The following is a 22,168-nucleotide window of genomic DNA, read 5'->3' on the forward strand; positions in this document are numbered from 1 at the left end:
CACACTACTAAAAAAAACTACAGGAGTTTTTAGGTATGGTAGGTTTCATTTCCTGAGTAGCTGAACTTCTGCTCCCCCTGTATAGTGCTCTTAAAGACAATACCCCAAATCAGGTGATTGACTGGTCAGCAGACATGACCAGGGCAATTGATGATACCAAACGAGCTCTTCCTAATGTGACCTTTCTGACCCCCCGCTCCCCCATGCACCCATAGCCATTACTACTGATGCTTCAGACCTTGCTGTAGGTGCTGTTCATGGACAGTTGGTCGGAGGCGTGTGGCAGCTGCTCGTCTTTTTCAGCCAGCAACTCCACACCTCCACACCCCTGAAAGGAAGTACAGTACCTTGGACTGTGAGCTGCTTGTTCTCCATTTGACCATCCACCATTTTCTTCCAGAGGGTCGCCATTTTACAGAGTTCATTAACCACAAACCCCTCGTGCGTGAGATGGCCCAGAACCTCGGCATTAAGCTACGTCACACCACGTTGTACCACTGACAGGCCAATGGCCCACGTGAACAGTTTCACTGCTCCTTAAAGGCTGCTCTGAGGGCTTCCCTGACCAATGAGTGTTGGCATGATCACTCCCATGGGTCGTGCTTGGACTCAGAACAGCTCCCAAAGAGGATCTGCAGCCATCCGCAGCTGAGTAGGTATATGGGCAGTGTTATGGGTGTCAGGTGTACTTATTCCTGATGCCAAAACCACCTGGTCAGCCTCTCAACAGTGTTCAGCCTCCTCAGTAAATTCAATTCCTTTTCCCCTGTTCCCACCTCCCATCATGACAAACAGTGCTCTTGGGTCCCTGTGGACCTACATTCCACCTTGTTTCTTTCTGTCTGCCATGACGCACACCAACATTCTCTTGGGGCCCCCTTATGATGGCCTGTTTTGTATTTTGGAATGGGGAGAAAAGATCTTTATCATAAATAAGAGGGGTAAACCTGAATGTTTTTTGGTACGTACCCTTACTTGGCCCACCAAGACTGGGAGGAATCCACTGCCATGCCCCTGGCATCACAACGTGACCATTAGAGTGGCAACGCACCTTTGGGTGAGCCAGAGGCACCTGTGGTTCCTCCACTGCGGAACACAGGACCTGAGCAGGGCAGCTGGTCCAAGCTCCAGACAGGCTCACGATGCCGGTTTCAGTGAATTCTGGGGTGGGTTGGGGGAGGCACCTGTGTAAGGTAATGTAATTGGGAGAAATGTACATAAATCACGGCCACCAACACTGAGGTGGGGTGTCACTGCGTTTGCACATGGCCCAAGTGCAGAGCGAGAGACACTGAAGCAGGTTCACTGACTTTAATGCGAACAGAGTCAGAGGGAAAGAAAACAATAAACGCTAGGCCAAACAGGGCCGTTAACTAAAACTCTCAAATGGAAAACGAAGCCTACACAGTGGCTGAAAGGAATAACTAATATGAAATGAACACCGCTAGGCTTCAGAGCCAGTTGACTCGACAGTCCACTTTCTCTGGCAAGGCTGAATGCAAGCAGACCACAAAGTGTTGCAGTGCTTTGTTCAATTCTCAACAAGCACGACGACGAAAGGAATGGAGTTAAATATCATCACAATGAAATAACAATTAGCAGACACATGCATATTCACGAGTGCAACTGTCATATCTGCTGCGCTGCCGAATCCATGGTTGTGACATAGGGTTTCACTTTAAGAGGCTAGTCTGATGTTGTTATGTTAAGGATTTTTAGTGCTTTTTTTTTGTCTTTAGGTTTTGGAGTTCAATAAAATGTGTTGTAGGTTTCATTAAACATAAAACGCCTCACTTTGATTTATTTGCAAAAACCTATAGTATGGCCAAACCAAACTTACTGGGGTCTGCGAGAGAGGAAGAGATTTTTATCTCTTTGCACTTTACTGCTGTCAAAGCAACAAATTTCATGTCATATGACCGACTAATCAGGGGCTATTATCGGTTTGCTTTGTGACATGAATCATGTTATTCATGTGCTATAAACGTTCCGCTTCATTTTACCAGGTTTCTCGTGACTTAAACTTGATAGAAGAGAGAAGCTCTCCTCAATTTGTTTCAGCCACATCCACTGTTTCCTTCATTCCTACCACAATCCCTCATAGATCAAACCTTTATTTTTTCAGCAATCAGTGTAGTGAAACTTCCTTTCACTCCTGTCACAAGCACAATTCCCCCGAGACAGAGAGACCATATGTAAATTCAGGAATCAGTCTCAGATTCAGGTTTATTATCTTTGTCGTACGGCATGAAACTTGTTGCTTTGTGGCAGCAGTACAGTGGCAAAGCTAAAAATCTACAAATGACAAAAAGTAGTAAATAGCGCAAAAATAAATAATGAGTACTGGTTCAATAGCTGTTCAGAAATCTGATGGTGGGCGGGAATAAGCTGCTTCTAAGTATGCACGTGGGTCTTTGGGCTCTTCTTCCTGCTGGTGAGGGTGCTTAATGATGGATGTCAGCTTTTTGAGGCACTCCTCTTGAAAATCTCCTCAATAGTGGGGAGAATTTTGTCTGTGATGGAGCTGGCTGACTCTACAACCCTTTCTAGTCTTTTGCGATCCTGTGCACTGGAAGCCCCATATCAGGCTGTGATGCAACCACCCAAAATGCTCTTCACATCTATAGAAGTGTGTAAGAGTGTTTGGTCACCATTTCCCCAAACTCTCGATGAAATAGGTCCAGTGGGATGCCTTCTTTGTGATTGCATTAACGTGTTGATGACTAGGAACTTGAAGTTGCTCACCCTTCAACAAGGACTGGGGCGTGTCCTCCTAACTTTCCCTTCCTCAAATCCACAATCAATACTTTGGTCTTGCTGATGCTGAATGTGAGGACATCATTCAAAGGCGGATTTACCTCACTCCTGTAAGCACTCGCATCACTGTGTGAGATTCCACCAACAAAAGCTTGTCTTTGGCGAATTTATAAGTGGTACTTGGGCTGTGGTTAATTTCACATGATGAGTGTAGAGAGAGTAAAGAAGTGGGCTGAGCATGCGTCAATGAAGTCTGCCTGTACTGATGATCAGTGAGGAAAAGATGTTATTACCAATCTGCACTGACTTTGGTCTTCCAATATTCCAGGTATGGGCTGACCATATAAATGCCATTAGATCTCTTTATACTGGGAGTCACTTGTACTGCAATCATAGTAAATCTATCATTTATCTTCCTGATTCCTTGCTGCACCTAAATGTTAACCATCAGTGATTCATGTTAAATGAATCAAAATTCCCTTGAATGCAACGTACTTCAGTCTTTCAATGTTCAAACACACAAAAAAAATCCTCTTTGCATTTTTTCTGTCACTTTACTTTTAACCAATTTTCATGGACTGTTTACATCTTTTGAAGCCTACATCCTTCTCATAAACTCTGCCGCCCAGCTCGGTTTCATTAGAACTAAGCTATTTAAAACAAAGATATTTTGCTTTTGGTTCCTCATTCATATAATTTGAAATGCCTTCTGAACAAATGTGGCCACAATACTGATCACTGAGGCAAGTCACAGCCTCTCAGCCTGACAAAGACCCATTAATTGTATTGTTTATTTTGACCTATCCTCAATCCACACCAGTATGTTACGTAATCCTGCATTTTTTAATTTGGTTCAGCAATCTCTTGTGTGGCATTTTATTGAAAGGTTTCTGAAAGTACAAATACACCATATCAGCTAGTTTAACCATACCTGCTGCACTAGCTACACCCTCAAAAAAATTCCATCAGATTTGTCCAAGATGATTTCTCTTTCAGAAATCAATGTCCTCTCTGCAGTCTAATCGTTATTTTCTAAAGTACCTTTTGCTTCTTCCTTAATAGATTCCAACATTTTCCCAAATACTGATGACAGAATAATTTGGTCAGTAGTCCCCAATTTTCTCTCTCCCTTTGCTAGCTTGTGATCTTTTGGGGAACCATTCTAGATTCAATTGGGTCTTGGCAGATGAGAACCGGTGAGTCCACTATATTTGCAGTCATCCCTTTTCAAAGCCTTTGCGTACTCGTCATTAGATCCAGGGAGTAATTCAGTACCAATTATTTCTCCAGTATTTCTTCTTCACAAACTAACTTCTCATTCCTCATTTACTCCAGACATGCAGTTTTCTGCTTTCCCTGAATAGTTGTTTAATACCTGCACCATATCCTTATTCCTCAAAATAATTTATCCTGCCTCACTCAGAATCAGAATCAGGATTAATATCGCTGGCATATACTGTGAAATTTGTTAACAGCAGCAGCAGCAGTACAATGCAATACATGACAAATATAGAGAAAAAACAAATGAATTACAGTAAATATATATGTATATTAAATAGGTACATTTTAAAATATTAGTGCAAAAGTAGAAATATTAAAAAAAAAGTGAGGGTGCATTCATGGGTTCATAGTCCATTTCGAAATCGGATGACAGAGGGGAAGAAGCTGCTCCTGAATCACTGAGTGTGTGCCTTCAGGCTTCTGAACCTCTTACCTGATGGTAACAATGAGAAAATGGCTTATCCTGGGTGATGGGGGTCTTGCCTCTTCGAGTTCGCCGCAGAAGTAGTTAAAATCCACATTAACCTTTTTATTTACCTTTTCACATATCTAGAGAAGATTTTCCAGTTCCCAAGGTTATTATTTTATTCTGCTTTCCATTTCCTTTTCAATTTATTGGTCCTCCATTGAGGGTGAAAATCTTTAAGGAGCTGGGAGAGATGAAGAAGCAGAGGGAATTAATTTACAGTGTGTGAAGTCTCCTGTGCTTGAAGCCCAACCACCAGCAGATGGAGCTAAAGTGCTTGAGTAGATTTGAAGAGGGGACAGCGTTTATATTTGGAGGGAAATTTTAAATTGAAACCACCAGGGGACCAGAATTCAAAGTCAAGCAGAAAAGCTAAGTGATAAACTGTGATAAACTGAGGGTGCTGATGAAGTGGAGTAAACCAGGAGTTTAGAAAACTAAGGGTTTTAGTTTAAATGGGCAGATCAAACAGCGCCCATTGTTCTCCAGCCAAGTTTTACAAAGGTTGGCTGAAGCCTTTAAGCAAAAAGTAGTATGTTTTGGAGCAGGAGTCCAATTTATTTTTAATATTGTTCTAAAGCTAAATTAAGTTAAAATAAGAAAGTCAGTCTCTTGCTATTGCAAATCATACGTGTGCAGATCAAATATTTTATGTGAAAGATGCATACTCAATGCCATCTTTGCTCATACAAAGTAGGTCATTATATACTGGTAACCAAGCTTGGTGGGTAATGGTGATGTAATGTGAAGTTATGTCCATGTGTGACCACTGTTACCCCATAATACTGAGGCCAACCTTCATCTCTCTCCTAACAAAGACAAATACGAAGTCCTGTAGATTACTAAGTTAGAAACATACATTTATTTTAATTTAAGCATTCTACAGTTTCTGCGTGAGATAGTCATCACACTTTGACTGACAACATAGAGTATCAGAACTTCTTGTCCATTCTAACCCTTGTATAAATGGTAACAACTGGACATTATTTTCTGTCAATAATATTACAGCAAAAACCTATTACAACAAAAAATTTAACTTCGTTAAATTTCTTACGAACTGAAAAATGCATCGTTATATTTTCACTGTGTTATTGTGCCCAGATTTGTTAAAATGATAATACATATCTCACATCATAACCTCAGAAAATAACACGACCAAACCAATTACTTTTGAAATAACATCCCGAAGGAAGTAGAAAAGATAGTTTACATGTTTGGTTTATTGTGCGGCACTATCTGAAAGCAAATAAAAAGAAACTTAATCATTTCACTTTGTCTTCAATAAGTTCTGACAGCCATTGAAGAGTTTGAAGTTCTTATTCACATTTCACATGAATGGAAGTGGAATACAAAATGGTTGCAGCATTCCCATTGAATTACACATCCGAATTGTCTTAAAAATGAAGAAAGTTTTAAAAAATGGTTACTGAAAGACCTAACTGTAAATCACATTTTGCTAATTTGTGAAACAGGTTTTTACGCAGTGGCATTAACACATCCTCTGTTTTAGGGAAAATTACATTTTATATTTACTATATATCCTGAGCAGAGATCTGTGCAGAAGGAGTTCTGCTGTGAGCTGGTGAAGTACATTGGCAATGCAGCTCCTGAACAAATCAAATACAGAGGGGAATTGTTTCCTAGCTGTGGGACATCAGCTAGTGTGAAACAACTAGATCAAGACTCTTTTTCAATTTAATCCACTCCGAGATGAATTTATAATTATGCTCTGTTGATATCAATTTTTATGTCTAATTTATGCAACTACTTCCTCATAATATTTTATGCACAGTTTTATAGGCAAATGAGATATCCCAAAGTGGAACACCCTTTTCATTTCTAGTTTTTCCAGTGCAAATATTTTTCACCCTGAATGAGCTAATGTCTCATGTGAAACATATATTAATCTAATGAACAAAGTGTCCTTAAAAGTAGAGAAAAAATCACAATTCCCAATTTAGGATTAATGAATAAATACCAATCTGACAGAGAATATTTGGCGAACTACTGCCATGTCATGAGTTGCTAAGAAGCAAATACAGCAAAGGCAAAAGTTAATTGAATATATTGCATTGATATACTTAGTATAAAATATCTTACATAACGAAACATAATTCACCAGAGTTGAATTTTCATCTTTCAAGGACAACATCCCTTCCTGCCATAACCTTCCTCCTGCTCCCTCTTTTTCCATTCTCCCTTTTCCTCCAGCATGACATTTCAATCAACTTAGGGCTTAATGAGAAAAGGCACAATGATGTACCCAAAAGCAATTCAATATCAAAGGACTCAAAGACCTGCAAGAAAAATGCTATTCAATGAATGCCTCATAATCATCTTGGCAACCCCTAATCAACAAGAGAGTCCCCAGTGCCTGGTTACCATGGACTTCACCATAAATACTATCTAGGACATTAATTTTCATAGGATGAGATTCATTTTCCAGTTGTAATGAACATCTTCAGCTTTAAACATTAGCTCTGCTTTTCTTTCCATGAATGCTGCCTGACCTGCTGAACTTTCTCAGAATTTTCTATTTTTATTTTATATTTTCAGTATCAGCAATTTATCCCTAGATTTTTTTTACTGATGAGATGTTATCATTGAATAACATTTAAAGTCAATTCAAACCAAGCAAAGGAGGAGAGAAAAAACACAAGCTGTAAAACAAACTCAGTCTATAAAAACCTTATTTCATTTCTTTCTGTGATATATATATATATATATATAGATAGTGTTTAATAATATCACTTCTGCTTTCAAACCATTTCCTGGTTATAATTAAAGCAATAGACAAAGGGCTGTATCTCTTTCTCTTGCTCCATGCATGTCTTTGTGTGTTTAGTTTTGTACGTGAAGTGTGTATGTGTGCGTGTGTGAACACATAGGTGCATACTCACACTTGTGTCATTTTTCTTTCTTTTCTTCTGAAGTATATCTAGAAATTATCTTTCAAATAAGAGCTTTCAGCTCTTACGTGGTTGAGTCAAAATTTGTGTTGTCAAACAGCCAATACCATTAAAAATGTCTATAACTGCTCTGAACCAACTGATCAAGCTTCATCCATAAATTGTTATATTGCTACTTTTAATACTGGTTTTATGGCTGTCATGCATCTGAGTTGCTCTTTTGTACCGCTGGATATTGCTTGTACTGGCTGGTTACTTGATTTTATTTACTGTTTATTTATTTGTTGTTTTATAGTATTGAGTACGAGAGTTGCAAATTCATTTTCGCTGTATTGGTGCATGACAAACTGTACCACAATAAAGATATTTCATTTTGTTTCATTCATTCATTTCATTATTTTGAGGGTCTATCTTGGGCAGACTTATGCAGATGGAAGAGCAAAAGGTAACTTTTGAAATGTCTCATCTGCATGCTCCAATGGACATGAATAGGCTATGACACAATTTGAATAGGAGTCAGCTTGTTCTCCTTCTGCCCCAACCAGTATCAATTCCTCATCCAGCAGCTCTGCCAACAGATAATAAACACAAGAGATTCTGCAGATTCTGGAAATCCAGAGTAACACACACAAAATGCTGGAGGAACTCAGCTGGTCAGGCATCATCTATGGAGAGGAATAAGCAGTCAATATTTCACACTGAGACCCTGTTTATTCCTCTCCATAGCTGCTGCCAGATCTGCTGAATTCTGCCAACAGATTATCAGGTCTAAACTTACTTAGGAGATTTGCACAACTTGCAGCAACATTTGTTTATGTAACTATGTTTTCCCTTTAAAAGTAATGCATTGCTAGAGAACACAAAAAGCAAGGTAAATGTTTGACATACTGCATTTCCCAGCTCCTTCTCCTGGGGTTGATGGAAATCAAGACTGGCTTAGGAGGTCTTGCAGTGAATAACACTGGGTCACACCAATATTTTATATTTACACATTGTTTCAATAAGTTCATTAATAAATGAATATTAATTCTTAGTTATTAGTGATTTTAATTAAATGCAAGTTAAACAACTTTGATTTGATTGAATTTATTACTAAATCTTCCAACTATATGAACTATTTTATAGTACTCAACATTCAATGGTAACATGTGGGTAACAAAGATCTGCTTGTTGTTCACACAGGAAATGCCTGGAGTGGTAACAGGGGAGCAGAATTGGGGTTAAAGAAAGCTAAGGTAACTCAGGGTGATGGCAAGACTGAGCTCATTAGACCCCAGAAACCCAACAATCCTGTGAAGGATTCCAAGAGTTATCGTGCTCTTCATCGTGAATTGGTGTTAAATCACAAGAGGTGAGTCCTGCTTAAGAGGTGATTTTGAAAATAATTTTACAGGAAGTTTATGTTTGTTCTGTGATTTTCTTCCTGTTGAGCAAAGTAATTGCCTTTGGTCCTTGCAACAGTTTGCACAAATGCCTCAGACTCAGTTGTCAGTAGATTTGACATTGTTGTGTGAACAAAGCCACTGGAGAGACACAGTTGGTAGGTATGAAAAGTGTTGTTTTATTTGATACACACACTCACAAATAAGCTGACAGCCTTTTGGAGTCACGAGAGAGAGAGAGGGAGAGAGAGACAGAAAGAGAGAGACCCCTTTCAGAGTAAGAGGCCTGATTGACCCAACATTACATGACATTTTATATGCTAATGATCAAAATTCAGGACAATTCCAGATCTACAATGTTTCCTTTGAACTACATACACCTCCTGCTTCACACCCATACTATAGACACAAATAACAAATTTAAATGTGCGATGTCTGGTCTTCCAATTATCTGTGGTGTTTTTCATTAATTTGGATCACAATTCCTGGGAGCCCATTGTTCTTCGCTGCATTTTAGATTTAATCCAGTTATTTGCTATATGTGCTAATTCCAAAAAAACCTCTAATAAACACTAAATCACGCAACATAATTAAGAGTGAGAAGAAAAGGACTTCACATAAGAAGTAAGTAAAACATTCAGAATTTGAATTTCATTGGCAAACAAATTTTCTTAAAGCAAACTTCAAAATGTGTAGAAGAAGGATAAATACTAATTTCATCTGGGTGGGGGTACAAAGGGGACATTCATAAGTCACTTAATGTGGAGATGTAGGTTATACAATTGTAGGGAAGGAAAACTAACCACTATTTGCAGAAAATAAAACTAGGAAATTTGTGTTAAACTTGGCTGGGTCAGTGATGCAGTTCCGTGAAACACTTCTAACTTCTACATTATAAAAAATAATAGAAAGTCAATAAATACAGACTTCTGAGAGATTAGAAACATTGGGAAAAATTGAAGAAGTTTTAGATTTTCTTTTGAAAGGAGCTGTTTGAGGAATGATGTAATAAAAGCCTTTATGATGCGGAACCTGGAAGTAATATTTCCATCTACGGAGTGCGCTAAAACCAGAGGCTATAAATATTCACGAATAAATTGTGAGGAGAATTGAGAAAAAGTTTCTAATCAAAGAGTGGTCAGAATATACAATAAAAACAGAAAATGCTAGAGATTCTTCTCAGGTTAGGCTGAAACTGGTAAGCAAAACAGAGTTAACATTTCAGGTTCAAGGCACTTTATGAGTCATGAGACGTTAATTATTTTTCCTTCTGCTCTTGCTGCCTGTTGTGTATTTAATAGTTGCGTTATCATGTATACGTTTTGGTTTCACAGCCACAAGTTTCACCTGCCGAGCAGAGTGATCCCCCTTGTCAGGAAAAACATTATCCCACAAGAGTAAGAAGTCCTCCACGGCGATTAAATCTTTAGACCTGAATGCAACAATTGAAAATTTGTTCTACTATGACCTATTGTCCACACTACGCTGGATAAGACAGACAGACAGACATACTTTATTGATCCTGAGGGAGATTGGGTTTTGTTACAGGTGCAACAACCAAGAATAGTGTAGAAATATAGCAATATAAAACCATAAATAATTCAATAATAATCATGCCAAGTGGAAATAAGTCCAGGACCAGCCTATTGGCTCGGGGTGTCTGACACTCCGAGGGAGGAGTTGTAAAGTTTGATGGCCACAGGCAGAAATGACTTCCTATGACGCTCAGTGTGGCATCTCGGTGGAATGAGTCTCTGGCTGAATGTACTCCTGTGCCTAACCAGTACATTATGGAGTGGATGGGAGACATTGTCCAAGATGGCATGCATCTTGGACAGCATCCTCTTTTCAGACATCATCGTCAGAGAGTCTAGTTCCACCCCCACAACATCACTGGCCTTACGAATGAGTTTGTTCATTCTTTTGGTGTTTGCTACCCTCAGCCTGCTGCCCCAGCACACAACAGCAAACATGATATCACTGGCCTCCACAGACTCGTAGAACATCCTCAGCATCGTCCGGCAGATGTTAAAGGACCTCAGTCTCCTCAGGAAATAGAGACGGCTCTGGCCTTTCTTGTAGACAGCCTCAGTTTTCTTTGACCAGTCCAGTTTATTATAAATCCGTAACTGAAGCTTTTTCTCTTTGCTTTTACCCTCCGTCCACACTAAAATGGTGTTTTCGTCCCCCGAAACCAGAGCTTTTCATAAATGCTCTCCAAAGTGTGTATTTTTGAAAACACCAGATTGACCAGAGCAGTGTGGACGGGGTAACCGGAGACTTCTGAAAGCGCTGTCAGACGGCAGTGCGCTATTTCATTGTTTTCTTGAACACAACCTAACAATTTCAGAACAGGCAACGAGACTGAAGCCAGAAGAGTTAGAAATGTACTCACCAAATACTTTGACCCATAACTCACTGAATAAATAAGTATACTCGCTTTGCCCTGTTTTCTGTCCTTGCTTGTATGAAGGTGGTTTACCTATTTATGCAAATACTTCTCTGACAATAGGCGTGTAACATCCTAATGTAACATTGTATGGAAACACAAGATAACACTGATGCAGACGTGTTTTATACATTTAACAAGGTGCTTTATTAATGCAACAGAGTTAGTCAGTTTTTCAATGTTTGTTGTCAGCTGGGTCAATCTGTCTCTGTCGGTTGCCTCCATACACTCCAGTATTTGTTTTTTTTAATTTTAAGTTCTCCTGCGCGAGAGCCAACAGCTGTCCGTCGTTTTAAGTTTTTCTAGTTTGTAACTACACAAACGCGCACTTTCACTGCGAGATTCGGCACCAAGCATGTCGCTTGTTTTGGGTAGATGTGTCCTGCGCAAGCGCAGGAGGAGATTCACCGAAATCTCTGTTTCAATGTGGATGGAGGTATTTTTTTAAAAACCCATAGTGTGGACGCCTGTCGTTTTTACGCGAAACCGGTGTTTTCAAAATTATCCGGTCCAGTGTGGATGTAGCCTCAGTCTTTTCCAGCACTTTTGTTTTCATTTCAGATTTCCAGAATATGCAGCATGAGTCTCATTTACTGTATTGAGGTCTGAAGGGCATACTCCTGTGTTGTACTGATCTAATATGCAATGTGCACAGTTGAGGTGAAATGCATGGATGTTTTGAATAGAAAGTCAGAAAAGAAAAAGCAGGAGAAAATATTTGCTGATAAGGTTGGTTGTAGAGAGTCTAGAGTAGGCAGGTGTGGAGCGTTATCATAAAGAGATATGTACATATGAAATGTAGAGATCAATTGGATTTATGTGACAGTTAAAAACAGATTTTCTTCTCCTTTGTCTCTCTTATGTATCGTTAATAGCAGGACTGTGGGACATGCTCATTAGGTGAGGATATACAAGAGGAAGGAATGGTGCTGAGCCAAAATCACAAATAGGTAACTGACAGAAGGATAGAGCAAATTACTGTAATATTGGAGAATACAATACTAAGTCTGGAAGTTTGCAATGTGCTCAGACAAAAGACGAGGTGCCGTCTCTTGGGCTCGTGCGTTGTGCCTCATTGCGATGTCGCAGGCTACTGCTGGCACAAAGCTGAGAGCAGGGCTGGGATGGAGAATTAAGGTGGCAGAGGCTCAGAGCGGCTCCAACAGACTAACTTCAGGAGCCCTACAGAGTTATCAGCCAAAGCTGCATTTTGTTTCTCCGCTGTAGAGGAGACCACATTATCAACAGGAAATGCAGTACTCTAGATTGAAAGAAGCACAGGGAAGAAGTGAAAGGACAGGTGTAGCACTTCCTGGCTCACATGGGAAAGTATGTTGAAGTGGGGAGTAGCTGCTGGGGACTGAAGAGCCAGCAAGGGAGCAGTGAAAGGAAGGGGTAGAGGAATATGTGTCTGGTGGTGGAGTTCCTGGCAGGCATTGTGAAAGATACCTTGGTTAGAGATTTTTTAACCCTCTTTCTTGTTGAGAAGATACACTGAGAACCTTATAAATAATGGAGTAGATTTTCCTTAACCCTGAGAATCCTGGCCATCTGCCTATCGATTTAATGTTTGATTTTCATTTAATAGCTAAAGAATAAGGACCAAAGAAATTGGAAAAGCACTTTTCTTGAATGGCCCCACATGCAGCTTTCTGCTGGAGGATGTGGCCAGCTGTGCGCACACCCTGCACGAGGCTCACTCACTGTGAAACTGAACGTCCTTGATTCCTGAGGCACAGGGAAAAATAATGGTAGAGTGTGGTTTTGTTATTGATGGAATAAACAAACTATGAACTTTATATTATTGTCCAATATTTAAATGTCCTTTAAAGATAGAAGCATGCAACATTAGCATGTAACTTAAAGTTCACCTGACAAAAACTGAATTTATACTTAAAGAGTCCACTGAAACAAAGCATTTTGGAAGTTTCTATATAAAACAGATCAACATTTTTATATTCCTTCTCAGAGGCTTTGTACTACCGAGAAAACCTGAACTTCAATGGGTAATGGAACAAAGAAAATATAATTTATTAAGGGAACAGGAAAAAGCCCAGAGACCCAAAACAGACTTTGAACGAGAACTTCATAAGTGGCACCAGAAACTAGAGCAGGTACGTTTAGACCCTTTGTATCACTTTGCTAAATTTAATGTCAATAATCTAGTATCAGTTATTCAAAATTTTTAGAGTAATGTATTCAAGTACAATTACCAATAAAGCACAAGTGTGCTGTAGCTACATATGTCTATACATTTATACAGATTTGGTAAAAAATTGGCAGCTTTAGTAAAAATAGTTTCAGTCCCAACCACACAGTAAAATAAGTGTGTTTCTCAAGTGTACGCTTAACCATCTGAATCTTTCACTAAGCAATTATTGAATAATCAAAGGAAATCAATTTGCATGTGAATTGCATTGCTTTTTACCAACAAGCGTACAAAATAAACACAAAAAAACAAGTTTCCACTTGTTTCCATGGTATTAATGCAATTTAATGGAAGTGTCCAAATCAACAACAGTAATCATTCAATCTCAGTTAGCTGCAACAAAAATTTCTTCAAGCTCATCTTTTGTGTGACCATTTAACATTGGCCTTTTATTCCCTACATTTTAATCCCTCAATCCCAGGCTTGCCATATTCAAAGGGGCAACCTACATTTAGATTGATAATTATCTGCCTGGTATTAAATCTGTATTCGGCAAAAGTATTTTTACGCATACAGGAAGTTCAAGAATTGCCGAGGACCTGGCAAATGTAAATGAGTGGTTCTAATTGTTTTTGTCAATAACTGGGTGGTGGGGGGGGGGGGGGGAGGAAGGGTGGAGTAAGGTTCTAAGAAAGCTGTCTTTTTTTTGATATTTTGTAATGTGAATGATCTGCCCTTTACAAAATGGATGCCCCAGACCAAAATCATGGGATATCAGCATTTGTACTGAATCAGGAAGACTCCTGGAATTCAGTTCATTTTCTTGACCATATGAAGTTATTGTTAAGAAAAATAATTCTGTAGAAATCTGAGATGCAGTGATAATCTAATATATATAACGTGTGCCCAGAATGAAAACGTTACCTCTGAATTTTGTATTCAGCTTTAAAATAATGTGTCCAATAGCAGGGCTTACTTTTCATTTTTTTTTATTAAGAAAACTGCTCTGGACAGATCAGGATTACCAAGGAACCAAACATGCCCAGTACCTAGTACATTGAGCAATGCAATTAACAATGTACCTTTTGATTAAAAGCTCTTTTTATGAATGCATGATTTTCGTGCATCTTCTGTACTGTTCACCGAACCATGATCTCAGATCATGATAAAAGCATTGAATCTACTCTACCATACGTCATCTCTTTTTATCCAATGTCCTTATTTTAATTTTCATATTTCATATATTGTCCCAAAATAGGTAGAGGCTATTTGGCCCATCTGATCTGTATCAGCTCTCAGCCCAGATCCATTCAAAGTATTCTCTCTATAAATTGGTCTACATTCTCTGGGTGATATTCACACACCTCTCCAAGAAGTCTTGAAGAACTATGTTCATCCTGCCTTCACCTGGTTTACTTTTCAGCCAAATCCAGATAACCTTTCACAACCACCTGGATTTATGAGCATTGATTAGGAAATTGGAACATAGCTGCAACATTCTGGCACTTGGCTGGACAATTCAGAGTTGAGTGTTGAGAGTCAAAGATTGCTTTCTGGCATTCCTTGCACTAGGACTTGCTCGGGAGATCAGCAGAAAGTGTTCAGGTGAGCTTTGTTCTATTTAGAAGTTGTTAAGGTGTGGATATCATAGCTCTGTATTTGTTAAGGACAATAGAGCGAGCGGGGGGGGGGGGGGGGGACACAGTGGATCGTAGTGATTTGACGTTGAAGACAGTGAGTCATAGGAATGGAAGAAGAAGCTGGTGGAATTGTAGAAGGATATGTGCTCCATGTGGAGGTGTGGGGATTGAAGGAAGAAGAAGAAATTGAAATTGGTTCATAATTGTCACAAGTACCAAGTTATTGCATACCATTCATACAGGTCAATTCATGGAGGTAGTACAAAGGAAAACAATACAAGAATGCAGAATATTGTGGTACAGTTACAGAGAAAGTGCAGTGCAGGTAGACAATAAGATGTAAGGTTAAAATACGATAGATGGTGATATCAAAAGTCCATTTTTAAGCTCTTTCCTTCGCTCTGGTGTTGAACAGGTCTTTTAATGTCTGTAGCTGACAGCCAAAGATTTTCTCTGCTCTACAAGAAGTCAATTTTAAGGGCAAAAAAAACCAATTCTGATTGAGGTTCGAGTTGGAATTGGGTGCACGTCAGCTCTGGCAGGTTTTGTAGGCCATTACTTCCTACAAAGCAAAACCTAACATCATGAGTGCCTGTGATGCTTCACTCCCAGATGAAGACTCCTCTGTCGTAAGATGTCAAGCCCTGCTGGTGTACCTGGTGTGGCTCTGAAAATCTGCGCCAACCAACTGACGCGAGTATTCGAGGGTATCTTCATCTGCAGTCAGGGATTCCTATCTGTTTCATATCAGTGTCCAGGAAGAGCATGGTCAGCTGCCTGAATGACCATCACCCAGTGGCACTCACATCTACTGTGATGAAATGCTCTAAGAGGTTGATCATGGCTAGAATCAACTCCTGCCCAAGCCGGGACCTCAGCATCTGCTGCAATTTGCCTATTGTCAAATAGGTCTACAGCAGATGCAGTCTTACTGGCTCTTCCCTTGGATCACCTGGCCAATAGCAATACCTACGTCAGTCTGCTGCTTATTGACTGCAGCTTAGCATTCAATGCAATCATGCGTTCAATTCTACTCAACGAGCTCCAAAATCCGGGCCTCTGTACCTCCCTCTGCAACTGTATCTCCTCACCAGGAGACCACAGTCCAAGCAGATCATAAGTAACATCTCCTCCTTGCTGATAGTCAACACTGGCATACCTGATGGATCTGTGCCTAGCCCACTGCTCAACTCTGTCTACACCCACGGTTGTGTGGCTAGGCACAGCTCATCCATCAACTATAAATCTCCCAACAACACAACTACTGTTAGCAAAACTTAAGATGGTGATGAAGAGGTGTACAGGAACAAGATAGAAGATGAGCTAGTTGAGTGGTGTGGCGGCAACAACCTTGCACTTAACGTCAGTAAGACCAAGGGATTGATAGTAGATTTCAGGAAAGGGAAGTTGAGGGAGCACACACCAGTCTTCATTGGGAGATCAGATGTAGAAAGGGTGAACACTTCTAAGTTCCTAGATGTCAATGTCTCTGAGTATCTATCCTAGGTCAGACATTTAAAGAAGGCACAACAGTGGCTATATTTCATTAAGAGTTTGAGGAAAATTCGTATGTTACTAAAGTCACTCACAAATTTCTACAGGTGTACCATGGAGATTATGGACTCAGTGTCTTGTAAGGTGGGGGGAGGTCATTGCACAGGATCAGGAAAAGCTACAGAATGTTGTAAGCTCTGCCAGCTCCATCATGGGAACTGCATCTTTAAGGACCAATGCCTCAGAAAGGTGACATCCATTATTAAAGACCCCCATCACCCAGGGCATGCCCTCTTCTTATTGCAACCATCAAAGAGGAGACACAGGAGCCTGAAGACACACAGAAAGCATTTTAGGAACAGCTTCTTCCCCTCTGACATCAGATTTCCGAATGGATAATGAACCTATGTACACTTTCCCAGTATTTTCCCCTCTCTTTTTGCACTATTTATTTTGATTTATAGTTTTTAATATTGTGTACTGCCAACGCAAAACAAATTTTGCAATATATTCCACTGATATTAAGTCTGATTCTGATTTTGATTCAGATTCAGCGGAAGTCTCATCAACAAAGCCCTCAGCTTCTAACTATTTGCAAATGTGCATCACACTCCACATTGTAGCGAGTCCAGAGACCTAATTCTTAAACACTTGTACCTCTCTCCAAATCCCACCTCCTTCTAAGGGAAACAAGCTGGAGTTATTGCCTCCATAACGGGCCTCTTGAAGCACTTCATGGTGATGGATGTTAGTAGTTATTAAGGCATATTACTTTGTTTCTCTTAGTTACTGCCATGATAGTTGTCTTCTTAAAGCAGATACGAATGAAGGATTGAAGCAGGGAGAGGTGAAAAGTGTCTGCAGAGTACCCCACCTACTAATCTCTGTAAATTGCCACACAGGAAGCAATTTGTGGTAAAACCAAGCCTTTCATTGGCCAGAGATGCACTGATTACCTGTCCTTGATCTTGAATTGGGTACAAAGCTTTGCATTTTGGCTACACAGTGGAAATAAGGTGGAGGTTTTGCATTCATATGTAAATTCAGAGTAATTTCCTCTGGAAGGTTCTGCTTAAAAATCACCTGGATTTATTCACAAATAAGAGAAAATCTGCAGATGCTGGAAATCCAAGCAACACAATCTTTTCCACAGATGCTGCCTGGCCTGCTAAGTTCCTCCAGCATTTTGTGTGTGTTACCTGGATGTATTGATCTATCTGCAGTATGTTGGTCGAACCAATCTGTAAAATATTTTTGTATGCTTATACAATAACAATCAGTATTTATATTGCATGGTTAAGGTGGAATATTATCCAAAAATATTTTGTAGAAATAACTTATCAAAATGAGAGCTAGCGACAATCAGAACAGTATTTGGTTACAGAGCGTTTTAATCAGTGACACAAAGGAAATTCGAGTCCTTAAGGAAATCCAGCAATTTGAGAAGTTGGGTGACCTTACAGAGATTTATATGAAGGGGTCAGGAAAAGTTTTGTTGACATGAATGAGAACATGAGAATAAATGCTATAAAAATGGTTATTCTAACGAGATTTTTATATATATTTCAAGCAGTTCCCTCTTTTGTTCCAAAAACATGTTTTGATAAAATAGATTCTCTGATTTTTTCTTATGTTTGGAATAATAAAAGCTCTAGAGTGAATAAACTTTTATTGCAAAAATCAAAAAAAGATGGAGGACTGGCTTTACCAAACTTTAGATTTTATTATTAGGCAATTAATATTCGTTATATTACTTTTTCGATTTATGATATAAACGACCAAGATCGCCTTTCATGGTTACAGTTGGAGGAAAATTCAGTAATGTGGTTTTCGTTAGCTTCTTCATTAGGAGCTCCTCTTCTGTTTTCACTGTCCAGAATAGGTAGACAAGCTCTTAACCCTATTGTTAAACATACTTTAAAAATTTGTTTCAATTTCATAGATTTTTTGAATTAAATGATTTTTTTACTTTCTAGTAATATTTATTCTAATTTCTTTTTTAAACCATCAACTTTGGATAAGGTTTTTTTTAACATGGAAAATTAAGGGAATAAAAACTTCTTTAGATTTGTTTTTACAAGACTGTTTAATGTCTTTTTCACAGTTAATGGATAAATATGATATCTCTAATACACATTTTTTCAGGTATTTACAGGTTAGGAATTTTTTACATGATTTTTAACCGAATTACCCCTTGCCCTGCTCTTTAAATTTGGCTTATGTTATTTTTCAGTTTAAACCTTTTCAAAAATGATTAATAGCTATCATTTATAAACAGTTAATGAATGCTCGCATGTCACCTAATGATTGGGTTCAACGCACCTGGGAAGTAGAACTTCAACATTCACTTTTAGATAATCAATGGAGTAAAATTTATTATTTAGTCAATAATTCATCTGTCTGCGCACACCACATCTTAATTCAGTTTAAGATAGTACTTAGGGCCCATATGTCCAAAGATAAATTGGCACATATTTTTCCTAATATAAGCCCTATATGTGACAGATGTAATGCAAAAGTGGCTACTCTAACTCATATGTTTTGGTCATGTGTAAGTTTAAATAATTTTTGGAGGATGTGTTTGGAATATTATCTGAAGTTATAGATGTGGATGTTCAACCTAATCCACTTACAGCAATTTTGGGGATTATTCCAGAGGAAGCAAGCAAAGTGTCTGCTTCTGCTCAACATGTGATAGCCTTTTCAACTTTACTGGCTAGGAGAGATATTTTGCTACACTGGAAAGAATCTAACCCGCCTACTGTTTTCTATTGGCTCTCCTCCATTATGCCATGTCTAAGCTTGGAGAAAATTAGAAGCCGGACATCTGATACATCCTTTAATTTTGAACAAGTCTGGCGACCCTTTATTCAATATTTTCACATGATTTAATTTTTTTAATTCATTTTTCTTTATTCTCTTTGGGGAAAATCCTTGTCCATGAAGGTTCGGAGATGACTGGAAGGATGTGGTTTTTTTTTCTAAATTTATCCTCAATTGGACTGCCCAGTCTTTCTTTTTCTTTCCTTTTTTATTCATTCTCTTTTTTTTTTGTTTCAGTTTAGTTAGTGGGTTTTTTTTTTATCAATAAAATTTCCAATCTTTTTTTTATGATTGCTATGAGGAGTTGTAGGTTTTTTTTGACCATTTTATATATAACAGCATAATATTTTATCTATTTGATTTTGACATTATATACTTTCTGTTTTTACTATTGCTGTTTATATGTCTTTTATATTATCTACTTGTTAAACTCCTCTTCAGATTTGTATATTCTTTATTTAAAAATCAATAAAAAAGATTGAAAAATGAAATGAGAACATCAATGATTGAATCAACGAGCACTCAAAAGACAGGTGAACAGATTTCGATGAGAGTTAGGTTAAGCTTAGCAAGAATTTTAGATGTTCATCTTTACAGAGAGCTTCTTGTAATTTATGTAAAGTAGTATTTTTAAACTGTTTAAATTTTACATTTATCTTACAATGGAATAACATTACTTCTGAAAATTACTTTACTTTTCATTGACAGTATGAAGAGGAACAACAAAAGTTGGAAGAACATGATAATGTCCCAGAGTTTGTCAAGATCAAAGAAAACTTGAGGACAACAAAGAAAGCAGCTACAGTGAATGGCTAGATTAACTAGTCGAGAATAAAACAGTGATTAACTGATGCTATGCCTCTTTGTATCCTAGCTCATGAAGTGATGAGAAAGATGGGATTTGTAACTTTCAACAATGAACTGAATTATTTCTGGTAACATCTGGCTCATTTTTCACTTAAAGCACGACATTTCTCAAATCTGACCAATCGTTTTAATCATATTATCAGGCAAGCATTTCACTACTTTGGCTATTCTCAGCTTTGGAAACATCTGTTTGTCCACAGTAGCAGATTATTTTCTTTCGGTCATTTTAAACAGGTATGAACCAATTTCCTCAAAGGATGTAATCTACTATGGTCAGAAATCACTGATATTAAACAATTGTATGTCATATTGTATACAGTACAGCTAATTACAAAGGTAGTTTACTGAATGAAATGGTTTACAAAGTGTGTTTATTGGAACAACATTAGCTTTGTTAGCATTGTGGACTTCAGGAAGGAGCAGATGAACCATCCTCCTCTGTGAATACATAGCTCCTCCGTAGCAAGAGTTAAGTACACCAAGTTCCTGGTAGCTCACATCAGAGATGACCTAACCTGATCCCTCAATATCACTTCCCTGAACAAGAAGGCATAGCAGTGCTTCCATTTCCTAAGAAAGTTGAGGCAAGCAAGGCTCCCTCCCATCTTAAGTGTGTTTTACAGGAGCACTATTGAGAGCATCCTGATAAGTTGCATCTCCATCTGTAATGGGAGCAGTTGAACATTGGACCAGAAATCCCCACAAAGGACAGTGGGAACAGCTGAGAAGTTCATAGGGACATTTATCAGGAGCACTGGATACACAGGGCGCTTAGTATTATTAAGGATCCCACTCATGCATCCAGCATCATCTTTGACTTTCTACCATCAGGCAGAAGACTACGATGCTTTAAAACAAGAATGGTGAGCATGAGAAACAATTCCTTTACCTCAGGCCATTAGGCTTCTGAACTCCCGGCTGCATCACGTTCAAAGTGTCACTGGTTAGTCTGTTCTGTACTTTTCAATATTTAATACTAATACCCTTTAGTTTGTTGTTTATGTGTAATTCATCTGTAGATTTTATTCTTACCTTCATAAGTTATCATGTTTTATGTATGTTATGTGTACTCCTTTGCTTTACACCCTGGTTCAGAGAAATTTTGTCATTTTTCTATATACATTATATGGTTATATATGTTTTATATCTATATATATATATGTATACAGTTAAATGACAATAAACTTGACTTGACTTTGAGCAAGTCAAAAATAAATAATTAACCTTTTGTACACAGCCTTTAACAAATTAAAATAATCCACTTTATTAGATTTTGTCTTGCATTCCAGCTACATGAGCGTTACATTATGGACAAACAGGTGAGGAGCTGGCAGAAATAATAGTATACTAGAAATGCAGAATCGACAGGAGAAGGAATGTCTCTTCTGAAAAGATATATGTACAGTATAAATATAATAGTTTCAGTTTAGCATCTAGTGAAACACAACAATTGACTCAGTTGGTTGATAGTGCTGTCTGGTGGATTCTGGCTAATTGAGCCATTGGTTAATTGGGGAAGCCACATATTTGGGATAACTCTTAAAGAACAAAAACTATTCAAGGTAATAGCTGGGATTCCCTTATTTAGGACACTATGCCATTTAATTGGGACAGGAAATCGTTGCTGAACAGTTCCTAACTAGTGTCAGTCACACACAGTTGCGTGGCTGTTCGACACTACTCCATGCTTAGAGTAGACAGTTTTTAAATAGCGTCAGTTGCATGTATTTGTGTTCAAAAGGCAGTGATCTTTGTCACTGACAGCTGGCAAAACAAGCAAGCAGTAAGGTTGCAGTTTCTAGCATTCAGGCTTGGAGATGCCAGAAACGGCAGGGGTTGAAAATGGAACAATTTCACTACTTCAACAAGTTAGGTACTACGAAGAAGTTGAAGGTATCAACAATCATCTTGAATATTACAATGAAGACTTGAAGGGTGCAATCATCAAAAA

The 22,168-nt window shown here is 38.5% G+C and overlaps 1 protein-coding gene across 2 annotated transcripts in view; it reads left to right on the forward strand.

The window, feature by feature from the left end:
- Positions 1–21,291, forward strand: part of LOC132381152 (protein FAM107B-like) — a 136,464-nt gene extending 115,173 nt beyond the window's left edge. For both annotated transcript variants that reach the window (XM_059950431.1, XM_059950430.1), the window contains exons 3-5: positions 8,596–8,764; positions 13,214–13,358; positions 20,059–21,291. In XM_059950431.1, the coding sequence (XP_059806414.1) occupies positions 8,596–8,764; positions 13,214–13,358; positions 20,059–20,166 (422 nt within the window). In that variant the 3' untranslated portion in view covers positions 20,167–21,291. The remainder of the gene's footprint in view (positions 1–8,595; positions 8,765–13,213; positions 13,359–20,058) is intronic.
- The last annotated feature ends 877 nt before the right edge of the window (positions 21,292–22,168 follow it).

The sequence above is a fragment of the Hypanus sabinus genome, chromosome 25 (genome assembly GCF_030144855.1).
Source record: "Hypanus sabinus isolate sHypSab1 chromosome 25, sHypSab1.hap1, whole genome shotgun sequence".
Taxonomy (NCBI): domain Eukaryota; kingdom Metazoa; phylum Chordata; class Chondrichthyes; order Myliobatiformes; family Dasyatidae; genus Hypanus; species Hypanus sabinus.